This window comes from Echinococcus granulosus, assembly GCF_000524195.1.
Source record: "Echinococcus granulosus chromosome Unknown EG_S00020, whole genome shotgun sequence".
NCBI lineage: Eukaryota > Metazoa > Platyhelminthes > Cestoda > Cyclophyllidea > Taeniidae > Echinococcus > Echinococcus granulosus.
The window spans coordinates 462,501-479,182 of NW_020170400.1; the positions used below are offsets into that span (position 1 = coordinate 462,501).

The 16,682-nt window shown below is 37.9% G+C and overlaps 1 protein-coding gene across 1 annotated transcript; it reads left to right on the forward strand. All coding sequences in view use genetic code 11, as the record gives it.

The window, feature by feature from the left end:
- Positions 1 to 230: 230 nt before the first annotated feature.
- On the forward strand, positions 231 to 8,881 carry EGR_03703 (hypothetical protein; the record flags this gene model as incomplete). Its single annotated transcript, XM_024492952.1, has 2 exons — positions 231 to 367; positions 8,866 to 8,881. The coding sequence occupies 2 exons, from the start codon at positions 231 to 233 to the stop codon at positions 8,879 to 8,881; spliced, it is 153 nt and encodes a 50-aa protein (XP_024352609.1).
- Positions 8,882 to 16,682: the final 7,801 nt, after the last annotated feature.

Sequence of the window (16,682 nt, forward strand, 5' to 3'; positions counted from 1 at the left end):
GTGGCGCATTAAGGCATCAACGGCATTACTCACAGGCACAAAATACTTACACCAATCACCCAAAAAGCATTCAAGCAAAAGTTTGACCAAAAAGCGGTCTTTTTTAGCGTGTTTGTGGGGACATGATACACAAATATTCAGCTATCTCGAGGACAAAACACTACAAAGGAGGTACCATCAGCATTAAATTCAGTTTATAAAAGTTCTCTTCTGACAGATTATCAATTAGGATGTCAGAGTCTTCCACCAAAGTTGTAAAGTGGATGAGTGAGATTGTCGTGTTGAGGGCGTGTGAGGAATTGAGGGGAAATTGCAAGCATCCGAACGTCCTCGAAGATGATGCTCCTGTCACACACAGTGGCAACACGTGAGCACAAATGCATCGTTTTAAGATGCCTGTTTACTTAAGTGAGGAGAGGGGAATAAGAAAAGTAGATTGTGTTAACAAGCTAGCCGAGCCCTCGAGAAGTTCTAACGCCTTTGCAATTTACAACAGGCAGCTTTTTTGAGGCCGTTTTAAGCAATCAGAAGAAAAGCTCGCTGAATTGGGAAAATATGGGATTTAGTGACGTCAAATTAAGTGACTTGGCAAAACTTTTCAAACTTCCTTTAAAAAGTTAACTACGCACCAACCTTAGTCGCTGTAGTTTGTATTTTTGCTAATGCGATTGCCTCCATATACTGCTGTATGCTTGTAAGCAGTATGCTCTTCCACACTACCTTGGGTTACTGAGACATTGGAGATGACTTTGCACGTTACAATTACAGGCGTTGACTTCACTTGCAAGCGCGACGTTGCCTAGATATAAAAGTACTTATTTTTGTAAATAATTATTGGAATCAATTTTATGATTCTTAACTGATTGGAAGAACCTTTGTCTTTTCTTAATATTTTATAGCTAGTTGATATGACTCTGCTATATTTAAGCAGTGTCAATACATTATATCAGGCCAAGACTTATCTCTATTGAGTTCATTAGCTACGTGCTACTTGTTTAAATGTGCCCTTAACTAGATAATCCCTAATTCTTTTTACCGATTCCATCGTCATCTTGACCGGGTAGTTGTCTGTTCAAACATGAAGCCTCCCAGGCCGTTTGTTCTCCATGAGTGGAGCTATCTTCTACACGCCTTCAGAGATGGTGATAGGCACTAAATAGGTCTCAGATGTAAGCAGATCCAATTCAGACAGCCACCAGTTTTTTAATTGGGATGTTAAATACAAGTAAGTAGACATAGTCCTCGAAAAGGTACCACAAGAAGAGATTTTAAAACACCCTAAATTTGGAGCTTTTGGCTCTACCGACTAGTGTATTTTAAAGCCGAGCAATCTTAAAAACAAGTGTTCTTTTATTTACCTTAGTTACACCAACTCAGTGTTCCTTCTATACACTGGTAACCAACTATTCTACTACACTTCTATGCCCTTGAAGCTTATTGGACCCCTTTATCTATGCCACGCCATCATTTGGTAGAGGCTAAAAGATACTGCAAATATTTATATTTACCTACTGGTCTTTACCTTATAATAAATATTAGCGCATTTAAAGTGCATATGAAAGTAATCTTGATCACTCAGAAGGAAATGATCAAGAGAGCGACATTCTAAATTGCACTAGACTTAGCCATGAAAATGAAGTCTTCCTGGCAATCAAACAGGAAAGTTTCTGTTGATGGGAGGAGTGAGAGGTTGCAAACATTTTTAGCATGCAGACACCAAGTCATAAGTTTGAGTCCTTATTTTGTGCATATTTTACCCAGAGGGTAGCAAATAAAAGACTAAAATATGGGGAAGTGTTTACTGTCGACAACCTTCTGCTGTAATCTGATGTCCTAGATTTTGCGCCTTCCAAATATTTTTAAAATACTTTGGTCAAAACTGCTTTATATAGTTTGTTAAACTTAAGGGCTGATGGACGGATGCATATATGGCTCTTTGGTTAGTCGGCTTGTAGAATAGAAGTCTGGATGAGGGGATTTTGGATAAAAAAATGGATGATTCAAGGAATGGATAAAATGGATATCTGGGTGGCTTGTTAGCTGGGTAAATATAAAAATGGCTACGAGACGGAATTTGGATGGATAGACTGATAAATGAATGGGTTGTTGTATGATTGAATAGAAAATTGATGGATGGTTTGATGGGTTTTTCAATGATGGGTTTGTACAGAAAAGATACGGGATGGATGAATTTCGGAAAGTATGTCTGAATAGATGGAAGGATGGATGGATGCTTACGGCTCTAACAAAGGTTCGGCCTTATTGACTGATCTGGCTTTCTTCTATTTTTAACTCTTTGTTTAATTGACTAAGCGGAATTATTGTAAACACAACCTCCCACTTTGTAAATGGTCATGCTACTAGTCGCATACTTTCTTGTCTAGCACAAGTAATCGTGCACAAATATCTGCCAAACATCTGTGGAAAAGCAGCAAGTGACTTAACTAAACATCTGTCCCGTACTCCAGAATTAAGTCCTCCTCACTTAGCAACACCTGATCCACTAACATAGTCATTCGAACAGTAGATAGGTACCCACCTCGATTGCTAAGCGCTCTTTACAATCTGACGTCGCTCAAAGTTACCGGCTGATTGACCGACAACCTGACCAAACGAACAGCCCAAAATTGACAACTGACTAACCAGGGGTTTCTCGTTGCAGTTCATCAGTATGTTAGTGGAGCTGAATGAAATGCCACAAAATGACATAACAAGGCAACAACTCGCCTATCATTATACACTCCATTACTGCGTGTGCACCATTCTCCAAGGATGACGCTGCTTCTCTTAATAACTACGAATTTAGATTAAGATCTTTCTTTATTTCGTCACTGTGTAGATTTCTTCTCCCTTCTTAATTTCTTGCGCTTTAAACTTATGCTAAAGCTTCTGACCACATCTACAAATACTAAAGGTGCCATCTTTCCCTGCGCGAATTTCACTGGCTTAAAATGACTTGAGTGAGATAAACGACCTTGTCTACTAATGTCAGTTATTCTTAAATGCAAATAAGGATAATTTTCTTATTAAAAACGCCATTTTATTTATATTCCAACCAAAGTGGCGGGATGCAATGTGGGATGGAATACCATCTTCTGGTTTCCGGCTCTGTTCTGTTCGACTTCCTCCTGCATAATGCAGGCGTTGTGCTACTTCACTCCATGGTTAGCCCGAATGAAAAGGGCTTAAATTTTGCCGTTCAAGGCAGACCATGTGAAAGAGAACTCACTGATCACCTTTCAGGTCTTAACCATAAGTCAGCGTTCCGAGCGAAGATATCTGCATTGCCCATGCTCACTGATCTGTACTTAGGGGCCCCCTAGCTGCTTCAACGTGTTGAAATATACCTACCGGCGTACACTCTATTCAGGCCAAAGGCAATTAATAAACGAAGAAAAACTGCCTTGAAGTGCATTTGGCGTAATGAGACAGAACTCTTTAGTCATGCCATACAAAATGGCGCTTGGCTATTCATAAGTTAGTCAAGCAATTCAAGGACCTCAAACACCATGGGTGTGGATCACCCTTTAGGTCTCTAAAATTATTCTATTTTCGACTTATGTAAGTTGGACATTAAAATGCACTAAACCCATGGCAATTTCCCAAGTTACAATATAGCCAAGTTACTTAATAAAAATGTCTGTTTTCAATTTTAGATCAAATAATTTTTTGGAATTAGCTGAGCAAGTAGGAATGACTGCTTAAAGGTCGAAGTATCATGAAATAAAGTGGTATCTGGTACATTTCAACGTAATCTAAGTGAAAGATGGAATGTTGAAGGCGGTAATCTATAGCTTCAATAACCTCATCTGATATAGTATCAGCCATGATGGTATCGTTATGCAACATAGCCCGACAAGAGCAATGGCGGAATAGATTGTAGACATATGGAAGCAGGGGATGATGAAGTAGATCCGACGACACAACAAGCTCATTACCATTTTGGAATCGAAAAGGAATTATGCAATTGTCATCGAAGAGAGCAGCGACTGAACTTGAATATCGCATTGATAGATGCGACTGAGGAGTGGAAGAGGGGTGGAGCCTCGATGTAATCAGAAATTTGCAAATTCTACTCACCAGTGTAAATACTGGCGGACAAAATAATGAAGCAGCCTGATTAAAACAAAGTTTAGAATGTATATCAACTTTTGCCAAATTTCAATAAATGCTCGTAGGACAATTGAAAAATGGCTTGTGTTACATTTAGACAAGTTAACATGTTAAACCACTTTCAAACCATTTCGTCCTAATAAGTTAATTATCAATTCTTCTATTTTTCCTTAGATTTAAATGACGAGACAAATATTTAAAGACTTTCCCGGTTAAATCTTAACGACAAACAACACTCAACTCCTACTTGCAATACTTCTGTTACACTAAAAATTCTCCTACTAATGGATAGAAAATTACTCTTTTTCATTGAAATTGGGGAGTTTGATAGAGGTTGAAGTTCCTGAAAGCGACACTTCCATCATTCACTACTTCCCGATAAATCCTATGGAAATTTGTGGTTCAACCCTATGTTCTCGTATAAACGCGCAAGCAAAACTCCTAATTTGTGGTTCTTACTAGGCAGCATCTAATAGCCATGACGCAGATGACACCCTCATGATGAGTTGCTTTGCGATGGCTAAGGCAGTTAGACACACGTCTTGCCTTCCATTCCACTCATCTCTTCATACAAATTCCCCATATGATTGACATACCTGGGAAACGTTTGAGCCTATCAAGGCCCATCTTTGGACAAAATTTTGTTAATTCTAGTAGAAAAATGAATTGCAATTGCTAATACTCACTACTCGTCACATTTAAATTCTGGTTGGCTTTAGAATCCCCACTTTAACGCCTGTTGTACCCGATGGATGTTGTTCACGTTAACCTTCTTAGCAAATAGCATTTACCTAGGGCCTGAAATTACAGATTTTTTTAAAACCTCTGTCTCTGTCTGGAGTAGCCTAAGAAATCCAATTTCTGCTGAATAATCATGTGAAGATCTAATCACTTCCAAGCCTACGGTCAATGCTGCTTTACGCAAATTTGCATGTTACAGTTGTCAGATACTTACAGTAATGTTGAGCCTAAATAAAGAAACACTTTTATTCCTTCCATGAACTAAATAAGTCGTAGGAATTAAGCCTATTTGGTGACACGTGATGTGTGTAAATAGATCACCGCAATATTTTCATAGCACTTTTGACAATGGTCAGTGAGTGTTATACGATTTATCTGTTTGTAGTTTGCTCATTAGATGGATGAATAACATGTAGTAAACAATGATCTACATAACTTGTAGTGAAGCAAAGATCTTACAGGATCATTATTTGTTTTATGACGGTATTCACAATGATACTCATAAAGCGTGATTTCGTTCTTGTGCTAAGTACGAATACTAATAGATATAGCAGAATATTTTCTCAGCTCAAAATACCTTGTCAAAATGTTAGGCTCCCTTTACTTCATTAACATCTTTTGGGAATGTGGCATTATTTCCACACCTGAATAGTTATTTGCAAGTTGGCCTGAACCCAAAGCGGCATAATTCTTGGACCGCAGATTTGCTTTTTTATCTGTGAAGCCTGGTAAATTTTCCAATCACATTGTCAATGATTAGATTTACATGGCTGAGTTAAGCAGCCAAAAAATATGCCAAATTATTTACTGTTTAATATGTTTAATGCAAAGGCAAAATAGTTGAATCTACTAATTAACAATCTTTCACTTTTTGTTTTTTGTTGCAGTATCAAAACTACGTGTTTATTGTCATGATTATGCATGTGAATATGTGATGCACTTACAATTAGCGACTTTAATTATAAGTGGATGTATGCATGTTTGAATGCATTGTGTTATTCGTGAACGATAAGTAATACTTGCCGATTTATTAGTAGTGATGGTAAAAGGGAAAGCGCTAGCATTTAGCAGCTAATTCCCTCTATACTGTACTTTATATAAAGCTTTTGAATACTACTATCCTTATTACGTACATTACTTCTTTCTCGTTTAACCCATTAGCAATGTTTAGTAAAACTGCATAAACAGCCTTCTCAACCTAATGATGAGAGGGACAGATAAAAAGAAATGATATCTTTTCCATCTGTATAGTGTAAGCCACCTGCTGTAGATGACTGCAACTATTTGAAAAAGCTTTTAATTTGACTTTTCAAAAGTTTGTTTACTCATTTTGAATTTTTTGAAGACTCAAGAACGCCATCCCCTTACCTGTTTTCGCCTCATTGATCCACAATAACCAGTTTTACAATAAAATGCTATACTTATATGTGTTATAAGACACGTCCATCAAATACCGGAAACATCCTTGAGTCTCCGGTACATTTTACCATGCAGTCAATGCCACGTACACGCACACCGCCGCAAATAGACGTCTCCAACGGGGCCATTGTCTACTTAAGGATCTGCTTGCTGACTAAGCAAAGCTTTCATCCATAACACAGACTTACCATCATTCGCCCCTTCACTGCTTCACAAATGAGCCACCAAATACGTCTTCTGCAGTGACATATGGCATTATCCCCTCCAGTTTGTGGAAACGATTTGCACAAATGTGGTTTTTTATTATGGCCTCTCATTTTCACTTTAGCTATCTGTAATCGCTAGCGGCCCCACCTACTAGTGATGGCATATTTCCGATCGCTGGGAAGGAAGTCAGGAGGAAAAGACAGATCCACCTCTCTCAATGTTTTTGCGACTGCACGAAAAAAATTACTTGTTGAGGTAAAATATATCTAAGAAATCTGTCTAAGATTCGTGCATATCATAATCAATCCTTCATAGGCATTTTATATACGACTTATACATACCTTTCTTCTAAAGGAAATGAGACTTCTTGCCAAAGAACGGACATTTAAAGTTCCCTTATCACGTAAGGAGGTAGAAGATAAATCAAAACCGTGTCAAACACAACACAGATACCACATCTCTACATGCATATAAGGTGGCCGGATAATTAGGGCTCTAAAAGCGCAGCTTATTACTCGGACGCCCTCACCAACAATATTTGACTTGTTCTATGCATTATGGAATACAGACAGTCGCTTACTAACAGACGGGGCAGACCTCATTTTATTCTCTGCATGTCCCCTTTCATTTTGAACCCGTGAGACATGGGGGGTAGGGTGCACTTGACAAGACTACAATCGTGCCTGACCAAGGCGGTAGGTTGTTGGAAAATCCCTTGAGTAACGTCTAAAATTTCTAAAAAAATATGTAAAAGTGAGGTGTACTACTTTTGCTTAAATTGAAACAAAGTATTCCATAAATTTTTTGTTGACCAAGTTGGGAAGATCTTTGTTTTAGTGAGCAAGGTGTTTGTGGGAATAAGCTGTGGGCTAATATTCAACAAGGATTCCAGATTTGTGAATCTAGACTGTTGAATCGAACATAAATTGCACCTAAATTTTTAATAGATTTTAAATCCTTCAACTGTTATTGTCTTTTAAGCTTTACATTGAAAGTAAGCAAAAATAAGAGGATAAATTTTGACATAAATTGCAATGTCGGCCCCATAGGTTTGCAAAGCTTATAAAGCCAATTAAAGTGATGAAACGATATTAAAGAAAAAAGAGACAAATCCACTTAAAATTTTTCCACTGGAAGGCAACATTTGAGAACTATAGGACTCCAAACGAACATCAGAATAAATAAGTAAATTAGTGGCTTTATTAAGGTGAGTAAAAGGCGGAAAGTGTAATTAACCTGCAAAATCTGTTTACACCTAAAAGGTTGCTTTTTCAAGGTGCACTCTACAAGAAAGCAGGAGGCAAATGAATAAGGCTAATTAGAGGATTTCCGATTTAGGTTTCACTACATGCGAAAGAATTTCAAGTACCCAAAAATGTACTTTTGTGCAATGAGCGCCTTTCTTCTAGTCCTATTAAATGCCTTTTCGCACTCTTATGACGCTGAATGTAAAAATACAGTGTTTGCTACTTATTTTTGTATCTTTTACTTATATTTACCCCCACATTTGTTTACATTTTATCTATTTTTAAACAGGTTACAAAATGTGATGTCATTTTCATTTTTATAAAATATTTTTAACTCCGGATATCATTTCTCTAGGTAAAGGGTTAACTGAGGTATTAGACCTGAATGCGAGCTTTTATTGAATTCGGGGAATAGCCTGATCATAGATTCTAACCACTCACAAAGTATAAATGACTGCTAGACATGGATTTGTGGATCCGGACAAATTTACACGAAATCCTGTTTTGAGGACAAAATTGAGTCTAAGAGTGATGCAGATGTCCACAGCGTGCGTAACTAGACAAAGGTACTTCAACCTTGACAAAAAAAATCATTTACCACGTACTCACTTTTGAGTGATAAGGTCGCAGGTCCACTTTTTAGCAAACCTACTAACTTTTGTGCATTTTCTTAAGATCCGTTATAAAAAATCCACGAACAATTTTATAGCTTACTTCCTGGAGTAAAGATGCTTGAAGTGGTGTCCACTTCATCCCACATTTGATGGCACGCAAGTTCAAATAGGCGAAAAGTGGTAAAAACTAGAGTAATTTTGGATCTCTGGGCTGGTAAACGTCTGTATGTGATTCATTTTGCATAAGACAATCACAATTTATAGGCAGAAACGATAAAGTGACAAGTTAAACTAAAAAACAATACGAAATTCTTGGTCGCCTCAAATGCACGTACAGGTGTCATAAATGTATTTTGAAGAAATTTAATTAACCAGCTTTGCTTTCACTCCTTCGTAGTTTAATTCTTCTCAAGTTTTACAAAAGAAAATTGGATTTGAGCTTTACACATATGTTTTTGCCTTATTGCATGAAAAAGGAGCCTTGAGTGTCTGCTTTGTGACAAACAAGACTCATCTTTTTCCAGGAAAGATACAGAATAGGCTGTGGCTGAACTACCTGTAAAAGATCTACTAAGTTGTACAAAATGGTGAAAAAGATGTGGCGAATATTCCTTTACCTCAACAGGTGCTTCGTCTCTTGAAGTAGTCAATGGCATTGGTAAAGGCTAATCTGTATCTTCGTCCTATCCTCTGATTGCCAGTTAAACATCTGGAACTGGAATGGGTAGATCTTCAGTCAGTAGGAAATGACGGCATCGTAGACGATGGGTTGTGGTCAGAATGTCGTTAGTGTGAGTTAATAGAGAAGGGCTTTAGTATAGATGTTCATCTGTCGGGGGATCGCACATGTGATAGGCGACTAAATACAATGTGAACCAAACACATTTATCAAGTAAACTTTCCGGTGCTGCTTAACTCATCTCTCCCACTAGCGAACCCATGCCCTAGATTTTCTCGCAAGACATTTCATCTAAAGCAAAGAAATCAAACTGATACCTTAAAAGGGAGGTTGTTGGTAGCTAGTTTCGTTAACAAGGGGGAAGTATTGTGATCACATCATCCAACTTTTCAAATTTCCGTGCTCATAACTAACAAATTTATCTTCTTGCACTCTTAAAAGTAAAAGGTTATTAGACACGCATTAGTAGGACAGTGTAAGGCGACTTAACTAGATGAGTTGATGTGCTTCCGGGAAGATTATCTCCGCAATCAGCAACTAATGACCAACTAATCTAGTCAATATAATAGAAAAGGAGTCTTCTCAAATGTCAGTCGATTTCTGTTATTCACAATCCCTTATTTTGCCGGCCGAGCGACTAAGAAACCAAATGACTGACTAAAAGAACAACAAACTACCAAATAAACAATTATAGATGGTGCGGATTAGGTCAGATTTCTCCACCAGTGTCCGTCTGAATCAATCTGTCAACTGGCATATCAAGGATACTCCTTCCGTTTCAATAGTGGGTTAGCCAACGTTACGCCTAACATAACACCCATCATGCGTGGATATAGGAAAATTCAAAGGAGGAAATGCGACTCCCTCAATAACCACGAAATAGGCATACAATTTCCTTCATTTATTGCTCGCAATGGAAACACCCTTCCTCTTCTTTTTTGTGTTCTATGAGCACTTCCTGTCAAGCTCTGGATAACGCATAAGACTGCATCTCTACATCACACAGGCGCCATCTTCTTATACACGTTTCATCAACTAAAAGGCTTTCCGAGCGAGTCAAACCACCTAGTCAGTTTTTGTGTTCATTTTCTATTCTTAGAAAAAATTTCCCTCCCAATTGGCACTACTATACATAATTTCAGAGGTAGCATGGCGGCATCTACTACCCACGTTGTTTTTCAAGCCATTTTTCTACAAGATACAGGCTCTGAACCACTTTATTCTTTGGTTGACTTGAAGCGGACGAGCTGAATTTTTGTCATTTAAGTGCAGACTGCGTAAGAGGAGGACTCACTATACATCTTTCCGATCCTGATGAGCAGTCAGTTTTCTAAGCAAAAGTATCTTTTGTATGTATTTTCTGACCCGGAAACTCCTACAGCATGTTGTAATTTACCCATAGCTGAACAATCTTAACTGACAAAAGGCAGACAACAATCATTAAACCAGTGATGATTATCACCTAGAATGCGTTTTAAAGATGCATTGAGACTGCTGAGATTTTGCTGAAACTTTAGACAAATAAATTATCATGAATACTAGTCTTTAGCTCTGTCTTAATGTTTTTACGCAACTATCACAGAGCAACGAAATAACTTTGCAGTCGAAGCTTCATAAAGAAGAATTGTTTATTGTACAATACTATTTAATCTACAAAAAAGGGGGCAAATCGAAGACGGTCTTGAATAGGAGGAAAACCACTTGCTCGGGGTGTTGTTGCACCATATTGGCTCAACAGTGACATTGGAAGAACAAATTATAAATATGTAAAAATAGAGGATTCAGTAGCATGCTTGGCCCCAGAAGAATACCATTACCGCTTGGGAAGGGAAGTCGAACTGCGCAATACTCAGTAAAGGTGAGGAAAAGTAGCGTTAACTCACGACATGGTCAAAAGTGCACAAACTTTAATAACCTTTGCAAATCCTGGTCAGTGAAACATGGCAACAGAGCTTTTTAAAATAAAATTTAGGACAAAAATCCAAATCTGAATAGCTTTCATTAATGTGCAGATGACGTTTACAAAAAATCGTGCGGATCTAACACCATAAGTTTATACAGAAGGCAAACTAAGTTTCATTAAGAAGAAAAATGTGAAAAGCATGCAGTTTGAAAATGGTTAGTAACCCGGTTTTCTATTAAGCATTCTGGAAAATACTCAGAAATATTTTCTTTAATTAGGCTAATTGTTTATTTACTTGAGGCTTATTTGGTGAGCAAATGACTTAAAGTGACCTTTTGAAGGTTCTAATCTCCATTAGCTACTGACCAAGAAAATCAAATAATTGCCTCTTAAAACAATTCAGTGAAACCAAATTTACTCCGGCGTTGATCAATAACTATAGCCTATAGGAACACGTTAAACGGGACCCCTAGAGGTCATATGCTTAAAGATCTTTTAACTTCTGATCGTCTACGTAAGGTGGCACTTTATCCACTCACATTTCACGATAAGTCATATCGAGGCTTGAGGCCAAATTCCATGTACCCGCGTTAATGCGCTACCATAACACTAAGTTTCTGACCCTTATAACACAACTCTTGCCAAAAAATGATCTCTTTGAGAAGTAGAAATTAGTGAGTTAAATGTCCTGCCTACGATTCCATCTGTTTTTGATACTGTGTTTAGATATTTTAAGTGTTTTCTTCCCAAGATAACACATTAAAACTGGAAATGCTTGTAACGGCTCTTACTAATAGGCGATGTGAGGCGCATTTGTCCTCCGTTCTTTTGACCTCGCTCAACTCGATTACTGGTCAAACTTAATAAATGTCATTGAAATTTGTTTGCCTTCTGAAATGCGTCTACACTGCTTCAAGCACTACTGAATTTTTCAAATATATTCAAGCACTGTCCATCACTCAGGAAGAGCTGTATTATACAGCGATTTATAAATGGTTCCTCAAAATTTATCTTCTGGTAAATTTACTAAGTATAATTTAATGTAAGAGATTGAATTCATTCAAAATATTACTGCACATGCAATTGACAAGGTATCCTTTGCTGACGCGACATATTCGAAGATCACTTACCAAAACCTGTCTGCAGATATAACCTTCCTCTTACCCTTCTGCCTATTTCATACATTTGCTAAATTAGTGCACGTGATCTTGACATAATGGAGAAAAAACTGAGCCTTTCTGCAATTTATAGTATCAAGTGACAACTTGGATCCTCTTTGGGCTATTTTAATCACTAAACTTCATTGCAAGGTAGGCTTAAAAACTTACGAAGGTAGCAATAACAAGTAGTTCTGCGGATTGACTTTTAGGGAACATTTTTTTACCAGGAAGGCATTGCCAAGTTGTTTCCCTCAATAGGGGCACCTGGGTCAAGATGCTCGTATTTGGGTGCATAAATGACCCAATTTTCTTCAATAAAATAACTGTTCCGGAAGCTTAACTTATTCCACCTTAAAAAAGAGCCTCTTCTAATGCATGAAATCTAGGACCTATTCACCCTACCCTTATATTCTAGACAATAGGCAAGAGAGCAGGTGAAGCTGTTCATGGAACAGCATGAAATGATGGAATTTCCCATGTTTGACAGTGTAAACTTTGCCCTTTTTACATGGGAGAGTTTGGTCACATTAAAGTAACGGAAAGATGTGAAGGAAGAAACCTGATAAATGAACGAAGTAAACTTCCGCCATCGTCAATAATAGACGTGGTGATCCATGGTCAGTGCTGACTTACTCTTTACTAGACCATCGACTTATGTTTTGCTGAGAAGTTTCGCAAGAAAGGCACCTCTATAGCCACACTAAACACAACCACTCAGTGAACACAGGAACACCCTATCACTCGTGAGATCCACAAGATGAAGGTAAAACTTGTTAAAGGAGCTCTTTAGCAGGAATGACCAAGAGCTTGTATATTCCATCATTACATATGACATTGTCTAAGTGTATCATTACATCACATCCACATCATGGTAAAGGAAGCAGGTGAGGTTGTCATTAATGAAATGGCTGAACCCTTCAAACAATACGCTTGATTTCCTTTTTCAAGTCAGAAAGTCTACACCGAAAATAGGCTTCTAGGTCAGCAACAAAATGTGACCATTTATGGGTAATCCTAATAACACATTCGCAAAAGCATGCCTCCGTTAAAACAGAAACTTGAGATAATTTTTTAACACAATTTTTTCATTATATAACCCACCCAAGAAGAATAACAGCCTTTTGTCAGTTGGCAATAATATTATAAAAATTCTATGGTGGTAAATTTGCACGTATCGCCAAATCAGCCAAGTCTCTATGAATTATCCATTTAATAATAGGAGTTAATACTAGTTACGCAACCATTGCTAGACATTACTGCCAGCAGCTGACAATTTTGGCACGTAATTTCGCCTTATAGACCGTAGACAGTATGAACAGACAATTCTAAGTGGGTTATTTAACACCTTGTTAGGCGAAAAAGCTATTGTCGTCGTTTTTATTACTGCCACTTAAATGTGACGGGAAAAGATGAACAGTTCCTAAACCTAGGTGAAGGCGTTTTGCAGAGCAAACAAATTTGAATGACACCTGCTATGTGTACCTGGCACTTGAGTGGGGTGAGCGCAAGACATTGAGACAAGTGTGTGGAATACCATGTATGGATGCAGTAGCTACTCCCAGTTCCTTCAGTTCCGCCAAGTTATCGTAATGCAATTGGCTTTGTTGCGTGCCAGCACTTCTTGGATAGGTCAAACATGTAGTGATCATTTGACTTACTGATTTCTACATAAAATCGGCATGCTGGAGATACTATTTGTGCTATACAGATATCACATTTGCCGCTACGAACCGTGAAATTGGGCATTTGTGTCACATTTATGATAGAATGAAAGGCAGCTTTCAACTCTTGATCGGATAAATTGAAGTGATGTGGGTGATGAAGATATCACATTCGGAAGCATGAAGAGAATTGAAGAGGTCGACAGTCCAGTGGACATGGACAATGAAGGCTTTCGTCATTAAGTCTGTGCACACAAAAAATTTCAAGCAACAACATCTGCTTGAGCAGATTCGGCGCTACTAATGCGGTACAAGTGGCGGCGTTTTAAGCTGTCTTCAATGACAAATTTTATCTAACAAGGCCTTTGAGAAGGTGCGAAATGTCGTTCAAGTTTGCAATGGACAATAAAATAGTTAACGTTAGGCCTAGTTTTAAAAATGAATGTAATGGTCTGCAAAAATATCAAAAAAATGAGCATGCTTGAGACAATTTATGCACAAGGGTGTTCATTCTGCTTTGTATTTCTGCAAACTAATATAGGCCTCCATTTTATTCCCACTGCTAATGTGTGATATGCGAAATTGTGCTTTTGGCATCTACGAAATCATCCAAAATGATCCAGTTTGAATACTTATTTTGTACTTTGCATCAACTAACTCAGTCTAAAATTATTTCGCTAGTGTCTGCGTAAGTGACTAAATCTTGAAGCCGGACATATTTTGACCTCTCAGTCTCGTCAATTAATGAAGTATTCAGCACCACTTTTGCAATTTATTAGTCCCACACCTTAGCAACCATTATTCTCTAATGTCATCCATGTATGCTTGCAGATCTTTCTGGAAGCTCCGATTGTTATCCAGGTAAAGTTCACTTCCAAAATAAAAGCTAAAATTCTCACTGCTGCCTACCATCGTCTCACTCCATCGCTGCATCACTTATGGATTCACTTAGTCCCAGTGCAGCACTGGCATCAAACTAAATTATTTCATTTCGTAGAGACGATCCACACCAATGTTGTATTAGAACTGAAGCGGGTGACTTCCTTCCACACTAGATATGATTCACTTGTAGATGCAAATGAAGAAATCACTGCATCATTTTCAAGTTTTTACACGTCATCGTTCTCGAAAAGACAGTTTTGCACAGACGGTACTGCATATAATCCAGATGGAATGATTCTCGATTACTAAAATAACTCAAGTCCTCTTTTGCAAAGAGCAGGGGAAAAGTTGGGTTCCGAGGTACTCAAATCCCATTTTCTGTGGTAAAATCCAAGAAAAAGCCACCCACAAAAGTTTCATAACTAGGCTAACTGACTATCCTCTTCAAAATGTAGCTGTCACATCATTACGTGCACTGAAGTGAACAAGAAATTTATTCAATTGACAGTGCTGCCTATCTTTATCAGTTGAAAAGAAGATGCAATAGGTAACAGTTGCCAGTTGCTAATAGAAGGCGGTAAAATGCAGCAACTATAAGGCAGCTTCGTAATAAAAATACATTTACAGATTGTTATCATTATAAGTAGCATCTACTCAATTTTGAAACATGTTCGTAAGCGAAATAAAATGGCTAAATGAAGATCAACAACCCAAAGATTGAGTTTGCAAACTGTTTTGGTAAATTTTCTGAAAAAAAACATCGTGATTGGGCGTGTATTCTTTGAAAATAGTTAGGAAAATTCTTTAGCGCCTTAAGTATTTTAATATCGGGACTTTGAGCACAAAACCCACTGGTAATCATAGAACACAAGTGATTTCGCATATTTTGGCATATTTGAAGAAAAAGAGGTTGTAAAACAGTTTATTCTTAAATCCGGAATTTTGTGTCAGGATCTTATTTCCATATACTTGGCGGACTAGCTTGTAGCCCTCGTGTTTATAAAAGGGGATTTGAGCCTATGATGCGGAGCAAAAACACAATCTGTGGAACCTGAAGTACCTGCGTGGCTAAGCAGATGATCGGATCTGCCTATTTTGCCTTTTTTTGGAGAGATGCCACCCATACTCCCTCTGACCTTTATTTTACAATGGTGATCACTACGTAGTCATGCTTTAAAAGCATCCTGTTGACCAGTGAAGCCTGTCATTGTATTCTTCATATGTGAGAAGGCATTGAATTCCAACATCATCCATACATCTCGTCAATTTTAACACATTCACAGCTTTTTCTTATTTAATAACCGTGCCATCCGGGAGGGACAGAAACATCCCGTATGCTAATTACTTGTCATACTGAATTTCATCTGGAATCATTTTCAGTAGACTAATATTCTTTCTCTGCTGTCGCTATCTCATCAAATCTCTTTTGCGCTTTTATCCGTCTGGGTTGTATTAAGCTAAGAGTGAAGTTGAGAGGGTATGTCATACTTAATCACTTAACACTGTGTCACTGACAGCATCCTAATAAAACTTTCGAAGCAAATGAAACCAGGTGTTGGTCCATTTGTTAATAGTATTTGGGAAAAACTCTGACAGGTAAAACCCCTGGCAGAGTTCTTGTTCAGTTCTTCTCTTAGGACCGCATATAATTTTGACAATTTTTAACGCCGGATAAAAGGGCTGGTTGACAAGTGTCGTTCGTGCCATAGCTACACGCAGATAAAGGCACAAGTTTTAAGTACAAACCAGGTATTTTCTCTGGGCCTATAATTAACGCATACTAAGCAGCATAAAGTTGGAGTACTTAAAAATGGTCGCAAAGAGTCGCTGCGTCTTCGCAAAATATAAAAGCTAACGTTTGACAACTTATTCATTTGTGCGACTAAGAATGTACCTTTAGCGATTTCAAGGTGGTATTTTCCACCTTATAATATTAAAGGGCAGTCACATCGGAAGGAGGCCTGCACCATCTAAAAATTACAATTCACTTACTTCGCATGACTTCAATGTCTGGAGCACGCCCCTGCCTAGGTATTTTAGAGTCCTCTTCTTTCTT